At 44.8% G+C, this 16,853-nt stretch overlaps 1 protein-coding gene across 2 annotated transcripts in view; it reads left to right on the top strand.

The window, feature by feature from the left end:
* Positions 1-16,284, top strand: part of capn15 (calpain 15) — a 37,868-nt gene extending 21,584 nt beyond the window's left edge. Inside the window, exons 3-12 of one of the 2 annotated variants that reach the window (XM_034569700.1) lie at positions 828-1,036; positions 2,853-3,036; positions 3,894-4,117; positions 4,800-4,925; positions 6,917-7,069; positions 10,349-10,510; positions 10,625-10,860; positions 11,004-11,173; positions 12,672-12,850; positions 13,773-16,284. In XM_034569700.1, the coding sequence (XP_034425591.1) occupies positions 828-1,036; positions 2,853-3,036; positions 3,894-4,117; positions 4,800-4,925; positions 6,917-7,069; positions 10,349-10,510; positions 10,625-10,860; positions 11,004-11,173; positions 12,672-12,850; positions 13,773-13,950 (1,821 nt within the window). In that variant the 3' untranslated portion in view covers positions 13,951-16,284. The remainder of the gene's footprint in view (positions 1-827; positions 1,037-2,852; positions 3,037-3,893; positions 4,118-4,799; positions 4,926-6,916; positions 7,070-10,348; positions 10,511-10,624; positions 10,861-11,003; positions 11,174-12,671; positions 12,851-13,772) is intronic. The other variant, XM_034569701.1, reaches the window with a different exon arrangement.
* The last annotated feature ends 569 nt before the right edge of the window (positions 16,285-16,853 follow it).

The following is a 16,853-nucleotide window of genomic DNA, read 5'->3' as shown; positions in this document are numbered from 1 at the left end:
CAGTGAACTACAGACTCTGTAAGCTACACAGAGACCTTGGAGGATCAGGGTGGCGGGGCTGCGTGGAAGTGATTCTGCCTGGTGGCTAATGCTGCATCCCGGGCTGCGGAATTGGATTGTGTGGGATGGGGACTAATCAATTCGCCGCACTGTGAGCCACCAGTGAGGTGCCCACATTACATCCCCTGCCTGCGTCGCAGAGCGACTGGCAGAGCCCACTTCTCACGCCACAAATGGGAAAGCGGATAGGGTTGCGTGTGTGGCGGTTTGCCCTCTCAGGTTTGTACAGGAGAGTTTAAGATGAGCAGATAGTGTGACGGATAAGGTGTCGTGATCTGTTTATGTATTAATGTAGTCCAGGTCCTGTGTACAGTAGCGAGGCAGTGTTAAAATACAGTGTGTCTTGTTAAACTCTTGGTGCTGTGCAGAAAGTGAGGTGCTTTGAAGGTTTGGAAGTGATGTGCACATGTGTCCTGTATCCTGGCAGGCACACTGCTCCACAGCTGGTGTTCTGCTGTGCACATGTGGGATGCCACGCTCACAGTGGAAGTAAAACCTCCTGTCACATATATTTGGGAGTTTGTCCTTGTTCAGCCCAGAATGCAGGGCTCGTGTGTCATGTAGAGCCCTGCATTAATCCTCATCCACCTGCAGACTTCTTCATATCAGAAGGTTTGAGATTAACCATCACTCCTTCAAGGCTGCATTTCAGAAGTTTTTTTCTTTTGGTGTTTAGATAAGCTGTCTTCTTCTAACAATCTAAAATCACTTTTTTTACTTTTCCCCTCTCCCCTCCACCCCGTCTCCCTATTGTCCCCTTTTTTCAGAACTCTGTGAACTTTGTGGATGACAGTTTCCCCCCGGGACCTCGCTCCGTGGGCTTCCCCGAAGGCGACAGCGTCCAGCAGCGAATCAAAAAGTGGCTGCGCCCCCACGAGATCAACTGCAGCAACTTCAAAGACCGGAGCGTCAAATGGTCCGTCTTCCGCACGCCGCGGCCCTCTGACATCCTGCAAGGCTTGCTCGGAAACTGCTGGTGAGCTGTCACAGACTGACACTAATGAACCTAGATAACTAGAATGATCTAGAGACAGACCGAGGAAATTTGTCCTGATTAATGCTTTGACCCAGGACAAACAAGAATAGCCGAAAATCCCCAAAGTAAAAGGCGATTTCTCATTCCCCCTCAGTCTCTGCGAAAGGTCAGAGGAATATAAAACAGACGACAGATACCACTTCAAGTCTGTGTGGGTTTTGTTTTCGATGAATACTGCAGCCTGAAGCCAGGAGAGGGAGTGAGATGGAGACAGTGACAAAGAGGCAGTGAAACAATAAGTCGAGAAAGAAAAAAGGAAAATGAAAAACTTGGAGCAGAGAAAAATAAAGGGGGCCACAGATTAAATGGCAGAGGAAGCAGGTTGGAGTTAGACAGATGTACAGATACACCTGACAGGGAGATTATTCACGGGAGCGTGGGTCCGGACACATGCTTTATCTCCCTGCCCTTGTTCCGTGTGTCCTTCGGGGTGTGTGTGTGTGAGTGAGTGTGTGTATATGTGTTACCATCTTCCTCCGCGCACACAACAAAGAACAGTCAATCACAAAGTTGTCCCAATACAACTTCTCGCTTCATCACCAGCACACACAGCTTATCAAAAATAACCCTCCCGAGAACCGAATCCTCTCACTCGCGACAGCATGTAACCCAAATTCTTCCTCTCAGGCTGCGTCTCCCTCACTCTTACTCTCTCGAATACACACACCGACACACTTGTCCCAATAAACCAGCCGACATCCCGGCTCCCGCCAGCCAGCCGGCCAGTCAATGACAGCAGAAATAGAAATAGTGCCAGTCACCCATGTCCTTGTCTGTGGCTGCAATACAAGCCGATATTAAGAGTCACATTATGACACAGATAATTGGATTTTCATTTGATTCTGCGGCGACAATTGGGGTTTTCATCTGCGGCAGAATGGGCCGCCACTTAAACAGATAGAATATAGCTTTAATAATGCACATTTCCAGCCTCGCACAAAGGAGTTTCAGCCTTTAAATGGCTGCTGTACTAACACACAGTGACAAGTGGATGGAAAGAGATATTCTTTTCATCTTTAAATACAGCGACGGTGTTACCAGAGGCAGACGTAGCTCATCTAAAGTTTATCTGTGTTGTTAATAAAGGAGTCCAAATTGGCAATGAGTCAGCAGCAAGCAAAAATATCCTTCAGTTCATTGTCCCACACCCTCCACTGTTTTCATCAGTACTGTATGATCTCTTTTTTACGTTTTTAAAGGTAAACTAATGTTCACTTTCAAAATATATTCCTTTTAAGTGGGATCCTTGTGTCCCCAGCTGTGTTTCTTCTTTTTTGCGAAGGAATTAGCATTTTCTGATGTAGCTGTATTTTTGATTAACTAATTTCTCATGCAAGCTCATTAGGCAAGGCGGTTTGTCTTTGCTGCAGGGTGAATTAACAGTAATGGGGGAGGTAACCAGAAGGCACAGAAGCTTGAATCATCAAATGAAATGGATTTTCAATGAGGGAAAATTATGTTAAAAAACAAATTCACAACGGCTCAAGGTACCTTAAGGAGAAGTATGTTTTAATTCTGCATTCAGACGCTGCTAGTCTAAATTAGCCTAACCCCCTGCCTGTCTTTTTGACAAAACAGAGCGTCCAATCACCTGGCCGCCACGATCAGCTGATCATTGATGTCTTTTCTTCTCCACCCCTCTCAGTGCTTTATTAACATCATCTTTGTGTCACTAGCACATCCTCTCATTTACCCATCTGTCCGTCCTCATCCAACTTTTCATTTTCCAGTTCATTGAGTATTTTTCTCTCTCCAGGTTCCTGAGTGCGCTGGCGGTGCTGGCTGAGCGCCCAGAGCTGGTGGAGAGGGTAATGATCACCAGGACCATCTGCCCAGAGGGGGCCTACCAGGTTCGGCTATGTAAAGACGGGACATGGACGACGGTGCTGGTGGACGACATGCTGCCCTGCGACGATTATGGCTACCTCCTCTTCTCCCAGGTCAGAGTCGAAGAGGGTTGTGATGAATCTTGTAGGGAGTTAAACGCTATTGGTGTCAGAGAGGTTGCACGGACGCTAGGAATACAGGGAAAAAGAGTTCACGTTTATTTTTGTCTGAGAGAGTAGAACACAGGACCAGAGAAACATACTGATGCATACAGACATGCACTGTTAATTTTTTATTCACTCTTGCACTATTGTGACCCTTCAAGGTAACAAAACAGGAAGTGGATGCTTGACCGATTATAAACTATTTGCTCCTTCTGCAAACAGGGCACAATGAAGCCACATTCACTTCCTCCATTATTGCCGCCTTAAGAAAATATTAACAATATTAACTTCTTAATATGAGTTCAAGCTAATTCATTATCTGGCTTTTTATCACAAGCATGTCTCAGAGGACCCCTCAGAAAAGGAATGCATGTGGAGGTCTAATTAATCAACAGTCACTTACAGGATATACAAAGTACTGCATTACGCAACAAACGAAGCACAAGGTAAAAAGAACTAGGCACAGATAGATGCTGGAGAGAGCTAACATGATACCTTATCGACTTATCTTGTTGAGAAAAAAAGAAGAAGAAACGTTCGATCGGCCAGTTCAGAGTAGATTCCGCCACCGCGATGACTGAACAAGTACGAAATGTTTCTTCAAAGCTGTCAAAGAAGTGTGAAGTTGATGGAGCTGATAAGATAAGAAAGACGCAGAGTATGAGAGGTTACGAGTGGGTTATCATGTTCAGAAACCTTGAAACGAGCCTCACAGCAAACAGCTTCCTGTGATAAGTTCACCTCTCTCAGTGAACCACATTTTGGCTTGCCGATGACTAAACGTTTCCTATTTCCCATCCTCGCAGGCCCAAAGGAAGCAGCTATGGGTGGCGCTGATCGAGAAGGCCCTGGCCAAGCTCCACGGCTCCTACTTTGCCCTGCAGGCAGGGCGTGCCATCGAGGGCTTAGCCACGCTGACCGGAGCTCCGTGCGACTCGCTCATGCTCCAGGTCAGCTCCACCAACCCCCGGGAGGAACCAATCGACACGGACCTCATCTGGGCCAAGATGCTCAGCTCCAAAGAGGCCGGGTAAGAGAGGGGCACATTTTCTTTGCTGGTGTTTGCTTTTCACATAATCACCTTCCTTTTTCAAACAGAATACTTAAATAAAGTACATATACAATAAATATGTTCATGTTCTGCCCAGCTAACAGTAGAAATAATATGCAATCACAGCAATAATCACAGCTATGACCAGTGAGGTACTACAAAGCTCATTTGCAGCATATGTCAGTAATGAAAGAGGTCTGTTAATCAGGACTTTGATATGTGAGCTTTCAAAGCAACGAGACACGAGAGCTGAAAAGAGGCCAAATCATCTGTGGCCAAACAACCATCTGTCAGAAAACCTGCAGTATTGTATGTACCAATGGAGAACAGTCTGAAATACATTTACACATTACAATTATTAGACACATAGGCATATTAATGATATTTGTTCCAAGCTAATGTTGTTTGTCTCTGAATTAGTGTATTGTTGTCTAACTTGGCCACAACAAAGAAAAGGATAGAGATTTAATAAGGGAATAAATTATAAACATAATTAACTATACAACACAAGAAAAACAATAGTTTGCTCTGACATTTAAAATAGTTTGTACAGACATTTAAAATACTTTTTATTTACCTCTATTCCTTGGTTTTTACATTATTTTTGCTAACAACACTGTAGTAAAGCCTTTATCTTACACATTTTGTTCTTGTCTTTTAGATTTCTGATGGGAGCATCATGTGGAGGAGGCAACATGAAGGTAGACGATGTTGTCTACGAGTCTCTGGGTCTGCGGCCTCGACATGCCTATTCCATCTTGGACGTCCGAGATGTCCAGGGTTACAGGTATGGACGGGCTGGTTGGACTCTCTGAGTTCCGGTTTGTAGAATACTGCTTTATTTTTCTCCTTACCTCTATCTTTATTTGTAACAGACAATATTGAAGATGTTAAAGGGAAACTTAAAATTAAAAGAAATAACATTGTTTGGCTGCACACCTGCGGAAAAACATTGTTGGAATTTTTGGTTACACTGGCGAAGAAATGTCACAAACAGTAAGACGTATGTTGACTGCCATTCAAATGTTCAGCATACAGGTCACAACTAGGTGGTTGCTCTCATTTTGAAGGGGAGGAGAGGAGAATGTTGGCTTATATCCACAGTCTATATCGAGACAGTCAGACTAGTCTACGTATGACCTTGACGTATACAGCTCATTCACTTAAACAGAACACTGTGGTCAGCTTTTAGTACAGAGGAGGAGCTATTCAGTAATAATTCTGTTTCCACGTTTATTACCAGGACTTTGGCAGCCTGCCATAGTGCAATTTGTCCCACTACACTTTCCTAATGGTCCAAAAAAAACTTCTCATAATAATATATAAGGTCTCGTACTTTGTGCAGTTGCTTCACTGCTGTGTGTAGAGCTCACTCTCTCCCTCCTCTCACAAAATGAGTCAGAGTTGCCATCAGCTGCACGGGGAGAAATCCTGCTGCGTCGTTGAACATTCAAAAACATCCATTAAGTTTTTACTGTCCTCAGCATGCAGGCAAACCTCAGCATAACACCTGCCCTCGCAGTGTACCTGGTTGTGCATCACAGGGTACTGCAAGAATGTTCACATAATCAGTCTGACACCAACAGGGGGGGCCCTGCCTCAGCTACTGCCACAGATAGAATCTAATTCTCTGGGAAACACTGTTGTATTTAAATCAGTTCACTTTACTACTCTGAAGTCAGCATTTATGATGGTAATGAAATGTTTTGAATTCGCTCCAGCTCTGATTCGTGCCTCTGGCTGTTTCTTCATAGCAACAGTGATTTGTTATATAATTTCAGAGTCGTATGATTTCTCTGAGACAACATTAAGATTATGAAAACTGATGGCCATAACATAAGTCTGCAAATCACTGAACGTTATCTGGGAGAGTTGTGTGTTTCAAATAATATTGAGGATGTTTTTTAAGGAAATAGAACTCAATTAGGAATACATGGTGAGAATGGTGAAAATACTCATTTATCAGTTATTTTAAGGCTGAAACATCATCTTCAATTCCCCCCTTTCCTTCAGCTACATCTCCCATTCGGGTCTGATGTAGATTTTATAGCCAGAACCAATGAATCATACAATCTGTTGCACTGGCATCGACTTGCAGGAGTATTTATCAAAAGAAGCTGCCTTACATCTTGCCCAACATCTCGTCCTATATTCTCAATAAAAAGCATATTCTCAAACACATTCTGGATTATATATTATGGATATTATTGAAAAGTTACCGTATGTTTTTTGTGAACATAATTCTTGAATGATAGGTAAATGGGGACAGAGGTTTGATGCCAGTAGAGAACAGGAACACACCAGCTCACTTTGATCACTTTGATCAGGGCAGCATCAGGGCACTCCACAATGGAGGCTTCTTCTGTCCCGACTACAGGAGGAAGTTGAGAGTAGCCGTAAATCCCAGAAGCAATTTGCTCAAGAGCCAGAGCCGCACACACAGCCACTTTAATTTGCTGCCATAAAGCAATCGGAGCGGAAGCGGCTGATCTAAAATGAGTTGGAGACCTCGTGCTAGGATCCGAGAAGATGAAAAGCAGCTTGGAAACAGTGATTCACCTGCACTTTTTTGGGGGGAAAGTTGTGGCTCTCCAATATGGCTTCCCATAACACCTTTACACTGTAGGGAGGAGGCGGTAAAATGAAATGGGTTGTTAAAAAGTGGGCAACCATCCATGAGAGGAGCTGCAGGGGTGAGGATGCTGTGTTGACCAAAGCTGCCGTCGCTTAAATTGGATCTTATATTTGGCTCCCCCTGGCTGACACTCTTTGTTTTAGGCTGCTGCGGCTGCGGAACCCGTGGGGCCGCTTCTCGTGGAACGGCAGCTGGTCGGACGAGTGGACGGACTGGCCACAGCACCTGCGTCACGAGCTGATGGCCCATGGCAGCAGTGAGGGGGTCTTCTGGATGGAGTACACCGACTTCATAAAGTAAGAGTCACATTTACACAAAAAAGTATGATCCAGTAAGACCAGTGTTTTTTGGTCTATAGCGTTATACAGAATAAACTACACTAACCAATTTCACCAGTGAAAGAACAGTGAAACTACATTGGTATTAAAATTAGGGCTGGCCCAAAATTATATAAGATATACAAGATAACAATTTTCATATCAGTCAAATTATTTATTTTAAGTTATAAGACACACTTTTGCGAAGGTTGTGGTTTCAAACTCTGTCTTATAGGCAATGAATTACAAACGTTTTCTGAACAACAATACATTTTACAAATCTGAGATAAATAAATTATGTTTTATACTTCCTCACCGTGTTTGCACAATGCATATATATCGATATATATTGGACATTTGTTATGTTGCTATTCATGAACGTGATATTACGATCATTATTGATATTGTTTTATTGCCAGATTCCTCTTTTGTAGAAGTGAATCACATCTTGTGTTGTGACATGAATCAGTCGTTCTGGATTTGCCAATCTGCTCCGTGGCAGCAGCTGTAACTGACACCGCGCATATTTTGTCAACTTAAGTTATCATTGCTCTGATATGACTTTTCTGTTGATATCTGATTCCACTGGTATGAAGGACTATGAATTTGAGCCATGGTTGCTTCGGCCCGCTAACGCTACACTTACCCACATCCCTTTGTTTATTCCACACACACACAACTGTCAGAAATGTAAAATGCATGACTTCCTGTGAGGGTTTATCCCAGGAAAGATGTGCTCAGCGCCAGCTGTTCAGAGCAGCGAATGTTAAAGCTTTTATTAAGTGAGTGCAGGTGAAACAACTCTCCAAATGTCCTTCAATTGTGTCATGATGGAAGTACAGAAAGTGCTATGGATGGTTTAGTAATCTCTTGGCCCTGTGGATTTTACTGACCATCTGGTATTGACACCAAACTGAGTGACTGCGTTGTTGTTTTCAGTACATTTTGTTTGTTGACAAGCGCATCACACACTGTTTCCCACACCGTGCTGTTCGTATGGAATTGTTTGTAATGCTGTTTTCTTCTTGTAGTTGCTTTGGTTGCCAGGGATTTGGCAGTCAAAGGCTTAGACTTGTCATGGCTCAGAGTTTTGTCATATTAGATTAATCCTCTCATTCCGTCACACGCAGCATTAAGTATTGACAAGCGTTAATATTTCTATCTGTCTTTCTTTTACATAAAATGGCCATGTCTTGAGCCATTAGACTGTAAATGAAGATGGACAACACATAGCAATTAAGCTTGAATATACCTACGCCGTCATTTTACACATTTGGAGTCAGAGTCTGCAAAGTAGCAATTGTGGGATGGAGTTGCAGTAGCGAATTACCTTTGATACAAGCACTCAACCAATGGACATGGTCGAGTGCCAATGGAATGGACTTTCAGTTTGGTCCATGTCCCATCCACTAACATGGATGAGGCGGGATTTGTGACCTATGCTGCAGTCAGCCACCAGGGGCGATCAAGACACTTTGGCTACATGTCGTCCGTCTTTATATACAAACTATGGTTGGCCGGTTAGAGGTCATTAAACACTGTTTCCTGTAAGAGTATAATTGACAACAAACCTGAAAGTAATGTGAAATGAAGAAGTTTGGGAGTTTCTGCCCAGGACTGTTCTAAAGCACAACACAAGCAAAACTCCTAATGTGACAAAAAAAAAGAAAACTAAAACGAATTACTGCCCTGAAATCAAATCCAAAAAAACAAATTAAGATTTGAAAAGAATCAGTTTAACTGTTGCATAAACATTTCCCTCAGTGTTTTGTTTGTGTAACTAACCTGATTTCACACTGCCAAAAAGTGATCCCACAGACAGGACCGTTCTTGCCTAGAAAAAGTTTTTCCCCCCCACTGTCAGCAAATCATCTGATCAATGCATATCGGCACAAAGTCCAGCTGGTCAGCGGGTTCACCTGAAGATGAATTATGTGTTTGTCGGTGTGCTACTCATGTCTGTCTAACAAAATAAGAGCAATAACTCCGCAATAAGTTCAGAGAGACCGGTGTGGCTGTCCTCCGTGAAAAAATCCAACCTGAGAAATGTGTTCGGCCCAGACGAAAAATCTCATCTGTCTTCTGGCTCTTTATTGGTTTCTGTGACAGTAAAATTATTTCTCCGATTCGCACTAAATGACAAACCTTAGCCTGTGTCTGCCCAAACCTGTGTCAGTGAAGCAAAAAGGACGAGGAATGTATTGACTCTTATGCATCAAGTGGACAAGTAGCCCTGATGCTGATTATTAATAAGGTTTCAAAAAAGACTATTACACTAAACACAGTAAAGTACAAAACATAAAGAAACAAAAGACATCAGAAGCAGACATGTTTGTCTCTAGTGATCAAAACCTACTGTAAAACTTCAGCATACCTTCTCATTCTTCCTCTCTCTTGTTCTTGATTGTCAAGACGACAAAAGGAGGCCGGGAGACAGTTGTCAGGGTGAGGTTAGGAAGTGATGAAATAATAGAAAAGTGAGAAGGAAATGTCTCTCGGGGGCTTCGTCTTTGAAGGAGGAGGTCTGATGTGTAAGCACTAAAACTGTGTTTGTACAGCAGCACCTACAGAGGCTGTGCTAATGTTAAGGATTTGATTGCGGTGCTTTCAAATGACAGGAAGAGAGCAGAATCTGGAAACATACAGACTTTTTAAATAAATGCCATACTGTTTATAGTAGAGTCTGACTTAGGCTGCAACTTTCTGTCGGAGCCTGAGAGAAAATGAACAGGCCTCGACAGGCATTCTGTTTTTTTTGCGTCTGAGCCAGAGTCTGATGTTTTCCTTGATTAAAAAAAAATCACGTACATAGGCCCAACCAACGTGACGGAAGCCGACCTAAATATCATTCAAAATTCTCGTCCGAACCCGCCCCGACTTGACGGGTCCCGATGGCCTCAGGTCAGGTTCCCACACTCCAGTGTATAGACCAAAGAAGGTCTATACACTGAAGCAGTGAATGTTCACGTCCTGCAATAATAACATAAATAAAACCTTGTTAAAACAAACATAAATGCGCTTTTGCTTTGAAAACAAGTGTTCCAAATATTTATGTTTGTGATATATTCGAGAGATGTTGAAATATCCTTTCCAGAGACCTCAAATCTCGAGAGGAGCCGCGTGGGTCTGAGACGCACGGCGCTCTGTGGGCGCTCTGACCTGATAACATGGGCCCTGCAATGAAAAGCAAGACGTTCCCTGACAATCGCGCATCCTGGCGTGGCCTGGGCGTAACCTCTCTGCCCTCTCCTCCCACAGGTACTTTGACTCTGTGGACATCTGTAAGATCCACTCGGACTGGCAGGAGGTGAGGCTACAGGGATGCTTCCCCAGCAAGGCCAGCGGCCCGGTGACTGTCACAGCCCTTACTGTGCTGGAAAGGACGGCGCTGGAGTTCGCTCTCTTCCAGGAGGGAAGCAGGTACAGTCAGGCTAATTTTTAGCCCTCCCCCGCACCTCCTCTCCTGCCCCTGTTTTTGTTGTTCCCTCCTCTCCTGTCTGTGCTCTAACCTCTTCATCCCCTCTCCCTCCCCAGGCGTTCAGACACAGCCGACAGCCACCTGCTGGACCTGTGCATCATGGTGTTTCGCGCCTCCTTCGGCAGCGGCAACAAGCTGACCCTGGGCCGCCTGTTGGCCCACAGCAAGCGAGCCGTGAAGAAGTTTGTCGGCTGTGATGTGATGCTGGAGCCGGGGGAGTACGCTGTTGTCTGCTGCGCCTTCAACCACTGGCAGATGAATGTCAGCGGGACAGGAGGTCCAGCCACACCCAGTAGGTGTAAACATGCAGTGTGCACAAGCAAAGCGCTTTTTTGTTTTGTTTGTATACTCAACATGAACAGAAACTCAGTTGACATTGAACACACAGCATCTGTTAGTTTTTGTCCGATTCACATCACTATCTCTTTCCAAAAGTCTCCAGCCCAACCAGTGGAGCAGCACGGCGGCCCAGCCAGGACTTCCCTGGCTACATCCTCGCCATTTACAGCTCCAGACAGGTGATGGTGGAGCAGGTGGAGGCCAACGCCACCACGCTGGCCGACGCCATCATCCTCCTCACGGAAAACAAAGGGGAAAGACACGAGGTGAGAGCAAGAGAACAAGCACAGTTCGATTTTAATCTGTTAAATATCTTTTTCAGTTTCCTCACTCCACAGCTTCGACTTTCCCTGTCCTCCCATCACACACATACACACACACACACACACACACACACACACACACACACCTCTTTGAATACATATACGCTTGTGAAGCGGGAGATTGCATGAAACTCAGTAAGCCACTTTGTGATAACACTTCAGATTTCCTCAGCAGAGTCCTGCCTTTACACATGCACGTGTGTGCACATTATCTAACACACACAGACCCGCTCACACTGAAGGAAACAAATTATTCTGGCTCTCCTGAACAGCACTTTCCTAAAACTGCTGTCACATTGCTTGGTATTTTAGAGGTTGACAGGGCTTTTTAAACACTTGAGATCGTCTTTGTTAAATCATTCAGCTCCTCGGCTCTCTAGGAATTCACCACACGCAGTGGGTGTCAACCACTCTGCAGTGAACAGCAGCCGCTCTACTTCTTGTGTTTCATGATATGGTTAAAAAATTGATGTTTTGGGATATTATTGATTAATTTGACCAATTCTGGGTCATGAAAAGAAAAGTTCTGGATTCTGAGCTACAAACATGCTGTCCGTTATGTGTTAGTTAGAGTAGGATTCATGGTAAAACTGAGGTGACATTGACAGCAGCTAAAGATGTTCTGCTGCATTTGTTTTAACTTAATTACAATGACAGGCCCCAAAAGCAAAAATCAGCAGACACATCATGAGAGGGGAAAGTCATCTCTCCGTCAGAGAGTTGTATTGTGAATTCAACAATCCATCAATTATCTATACTGCTTATTATCCATTAAGGTTTCAAAGAGGGGTCGGCGCCAATCCCTGCTAACATTGGGCGAGAGGCAGGGTACATCCTGGACAGGCTGCCAGCGTATCGCAGGGCCAACACACAGAGACCAACACTCATTCACGCTACAGTTTAGTGTCTACAATTGACCTAACCCTACTTTGCATGTCAGAAGAACATGCAAACTAACACACACCAAAACTGAACCAGGAACTTTCATGTTGTAAGATGGCAGTGCTAATCTTAAAAGCTATTTCACAGCAGACTGCAGTTAGAAAACTGCCGTTGTCTGTAACGGGTCTTAGTCCATTAAAGACCAAGGTCATACTGAAATATGGATAATATAGCAATATAGCTCTTATTAGATCTGTACAGACCTTCTCTTATCCCTCTCACCTCACCTCTACCACATCCCTGCTGCTATTCCACCACTGCTTTCAGCTACTATACTGTATCTCCTCTCACCTCCGTTACTCTTTGTGTCTATTAGCATTTAGAATGAGTGAAATATTGCCTCTCTTAGACTCTAGGGGGCCTAAGAAGATGATTTAAAATGTCCTCACTGAACTGTCCCTTCTTTATACATTTAGAGGATTGGACTTGGCCTGTATGTCTTGTAAATGTCACGTGAATCTCTGCCGTACATACATCTTCAGCTTTCTCTTCTCCTCAGGGACGTGAAGGCATGACGTGCTACTACCTGACCCACGGCTGGGCGGGGCTCATCGTGGTGGTGGAGAACCGCCACCCCAAATACTACCTCCACGTCTCCTGTGACTGCACCGACAGCTTCAACGTGGTGTCCACGCGCGGCAGCCTCAAGACCATCGACAGCGTCCCGCCCCTGCACAGGTACCCTGTTCTCTCTCTCTCTCTTCCTCACATACACACAACTCTGATGGGGCTTTTTTTTTTATATCACACTATATTTTGGTGTGATTAACCTGAATAGATTAGTGAGGAGATTAGACGCTCTGGGAACATTTGCTACAGGTGCAGCGAACATCCACCCACCATAGAGGATTATATTTGTACACATTTAAATGAAAGCAGCGATCCTAGATGATTAGCACTCTATGTTTCTTAATAATCTTCCCTTAACTGCTTTTGTTTTGCCTGTCAATCTGCTCTGTGCCCTTTAGAGACATGGGAAATATTATGTTTGATAGACACCTGCAGAATCGAGCACGGTGTCGATGTTCACACGTCATTAGGTTTCTCTGAGTTTAGCGTCTTTGGACATCCACTGCATGAATGCTGCAGTCGTACGGACGCATTGCTGCGCACATTAGCGCAAATTTACGACCTTATCATCTGGAAGTTATGTCCCGCGTAATAGGAAACTGTAAAGAGTCCCCATGCATGAGGACCATGTCTTTTAATGTCGTTTCCTCTCGTCTAACAAGAAGATTATGTCAATTCCACTTGATAAAAACACTCGACGCTGCAATATCACTCTGTTTTTACTCACTCGATATTACACAGTGTATAGAGGAGATGAAAGCATTAGGCTGCAAGGCAATTATGTTCAGGATGAAATATGTCACAGGAGTGTGGTCGGAGGATCCAAAGAAAATATGAATTAAGCTGGGGAAGCAAATATAAAATTCAGACCACCTTCCTCACACCAATAAGTTGAATACACCACCTTATTATTATTATTATTCACATAATCATCATCATATTTGTGCTCTGAATGCTCAGCGTGTGCCTGTTTGGCCTTGATGTGCCTCTCAGCAGCTTGACGTCCTTGTTGCAATGTCTCCCTCTGCAGGCAGGTGCTGGTCGTGCTGTCGCAGCTCGAAGGGAACGCCGGCTTCTCCATCACACACCGCCTCGCTCACCGCAAGGCAGCCCAGGCCTCTCTGGGAGACTGGACCCCCACGAAAGCCACCCACAGCCCGCAGCTCACGCCAGACATCGACGGCCTGCACCGGCCCAGGCCGCTATGACCACCGCCCACTTTCACCCTGTACATACGCAGACTCCACATCAATGAACTGTCAAGACCACTGGAAAACCAGACTGGGGTGGGCGAGTGGTGTGTGCAGCCCTGAAACACAGAGACAGATGTGTATTTGTGTGTCCATTTTTTTGGATGGACACACACATGAATGTATAGCATGAACGGGCAGCATTTATGTGCTCTCTCCCCCCCTCCAAATGCTCCGTAAATGCTGAAATCTTCATCTGGCCCTCATGCACTCTGTCCCTTGCCAAGTGGATGTGCCATGTCAGGAATAAATTAGGGAAGCGGGCTACGTGGAGTGACAGGGACGTACTCGCAGGACGATTATTTTACCAAGTCATCGGAGAGGATCCACTTTGAATTCTGGAGGTATTTTGTACAAGCGCTGTATGTGGCACGGATGTCAGCCCCGGGTTTTCGTACGTTCGGAGACGACCCAGCTTCACAAAGGCCAGGGTGGGGCGCTGTAACTACTGAGCCGTATGCCTGCAACAATCGGACACCCCCCCCCCCCATGTCATGCACAGAGACAGCTAACAAAGTGGGATACTTCAGTGGGATTTATCTCACCCTGTCCTTGATGCGGTACTTAATGAGCCAAACCCAACTTCGAGTGTTACTCTTGGTTACACGTTTTTTTGTTTTTTGTTTTGAAACAATACACTCAGTCAGTATCAGTCTTACTTCTTTAATACATGACCTTTGTTGCCGTTTTGTCCATATTTGTGTTTTTTGAGATCGTAGAACAAGCCATCATTCATATCAGTACTGTGAGTCCACACTCTCCATCACCACGGTGCTGTCAAAGCGCTCTGTAGCTCAGGACCAAACTCACAACCTTTACAGCTGGCTGGAGTGGAGCAGAAACCTCAGGCTGATTCAGTGACAGGTGTGTGTGGTAGCTGGAATCTCTTTATCTCTGTTTGTTCGTAAAAAGAACCGCTCACTGGGAAGGAGGCGGTGTAGACGGCGGTGTTGTGCTTTCGGAGGTTTTGTCTTGTGGAGAACTGACACACAAGCCGTTTTCAGACATGAATCCCGGACATTTTCCGCACAGTGGGGTCCAGACTTTGTCCAGAGTTTGCCTTTCACATATGAAGAATGCAGCAGGAGATTCTCTGGTGAAAAACAACAGAAAAATCTGGTGCGTTCAGGTGAAGGGGGGGGGCGCAGCATGTAGGAGACATAGGAGACGTATAAATTCGGCTGCAGAGAGAGATTTCGTTTACAGCACCCGTATCACCAAAAGTTTTCAAATCTCTTTCTAAGTTGTCCTCTATGTGTATGGCTCCTCATTTTGTCCTGACATATTTGGGTTTTTTTCAGTTTTGCATCTGTCGCTTGTCAGAAATGTCTCATGCCCACTGAATCCTCCAGAGAATCTCCTGCACTATTGTCACATGGGTTCACTCAGACATTATCCAGGGTTTTTACTGGGGGGTTGGCAGGAGAAAAACCTGGGAGAATGTCTGCAGCAACTAACTCATATGTGCATGTCAGTAAACCGCTACAATGAAATCCCCACCTTTGTGCTTTGGTAGACAAACATCAAATTTTGGCTTTTTATTGCTCCAGAGAAAAAAAGACTTGTATACATCTTTGTCTTTACCCTCTTAAAGTAATTTTCTCTCAACCTCAGTTTGAGGTCTAAATGCTGGAGGCGAGTCAGTTGATCCGTATTTGAACACACATCCTACAGAGTGACTTCATGCTGAATCCTGCACTTCTGCATTGTGACACCTCACACCTCTTTTTGTCTGGTTCTTTCCGGTACAGAAGGTCAGCGAGCACTTTGTAAGTACTTTGCGAGTGCTGGAGAAGCGAGTTGCTGTTTGAACAGTCAGTCTGCCACAGGGGAGCTTTTAAGAGTTTACTCTGGGAGGTCAGGGACCACTTTTTTGTTTGCTCGGGTGCAGCGCCAGCATCTGGGCCGTCCTCCCGCAAGAATACACTGACAGCACATTAGCGACAGCACGGAGTCCTCGTGTAATAACAAATCTCCATTTTTGTCAGACTGCATGCGAACGCAATAAGAGAGACGAGGGGACCCCTGAGACGTGTTGTGACACAGAAAACGGTTTAGTTCTCTCTGAGTTTTCGTCTGCGTCGTTTCTCAGGATGTGTTCCCCCCGCAGCTGTTTCACGCACGCCCCACCCAGTTGTTCGTTCCAATTCATCCGCCGCCAGAGCCGTTAGTCATCTTTCGCTGAGGATCTTTCACTCGTCACCATGGCAACGTAGATGTAGAGGGAGAACTAATGCGGTACTATGACATGTACCAAGTTGACGTCTTACTATTATCATCGTGAAATGAGAAAAAAAAAACTTGATAAGAAAATCCCTGGAGGACTATGATAGGACGATGATTGTTTTGGTAGAAGAAATCATTTTTGTATGTCGATAAAGTTCTGAGTCTGAAGAGTTCCTCCGTGAGATGATTCGGCTCACGACTTTGCGACCTTGAATTGAGCAAACGCTGAAACGTGCATCGGCTCGTGAGTCGTTCCTGTAGCTGGTGTTGTCCCCGCACGGCCTCGTCTTGTCCTCGTCTGTAGACTTCGCTTCACGTCACCTTCATTTTGTGTGAGAACTACTACAGCAGCGTAACGTTTCTTGAAAGAAACCTGAAGCCGAAGTGACTGTAAATAAGTTTTTCCAAAGATACAGGACGTGTAACGACCACTTCCAGATGTCCCCACGAGTGTGAGTGCGGCCCAGCAGCTGTGGAGCGTCTAATTTATTGGTATAAGTGATTTGCAGGCCTGTTGTCTAATGAATGCTGTTGATGATCACTGCGTCAATGAATGACAGATAAAGGAATGTGATAATTTAAGGCTTTAGATTGAGCCCAGGGGGATGAGCTTGAGGAGAACGTGCACTGAAACA

The sequence above is a fragment of the Hippoglossus hippoglossus genome, chromosome 19 (genome assembly GCF_009819705.1).
Source record: "Hippoglossus hippoglossus isolate fHipHip1 chromosome 19, fHipHip1.pri, whole genome shotgun sequence".
Lineage (NCBI taxonomy): Eukaryota > Metazoa > Chordata > Actinopteri > Pleuronectiformes > Pleuronectidae > Hippoglossus > Hippoglossus hippoglossus.
Note: the sequence above shows the minus strand (reverse complement) of the source record. Positions and strands in the feature narration are given on the sequence as shown.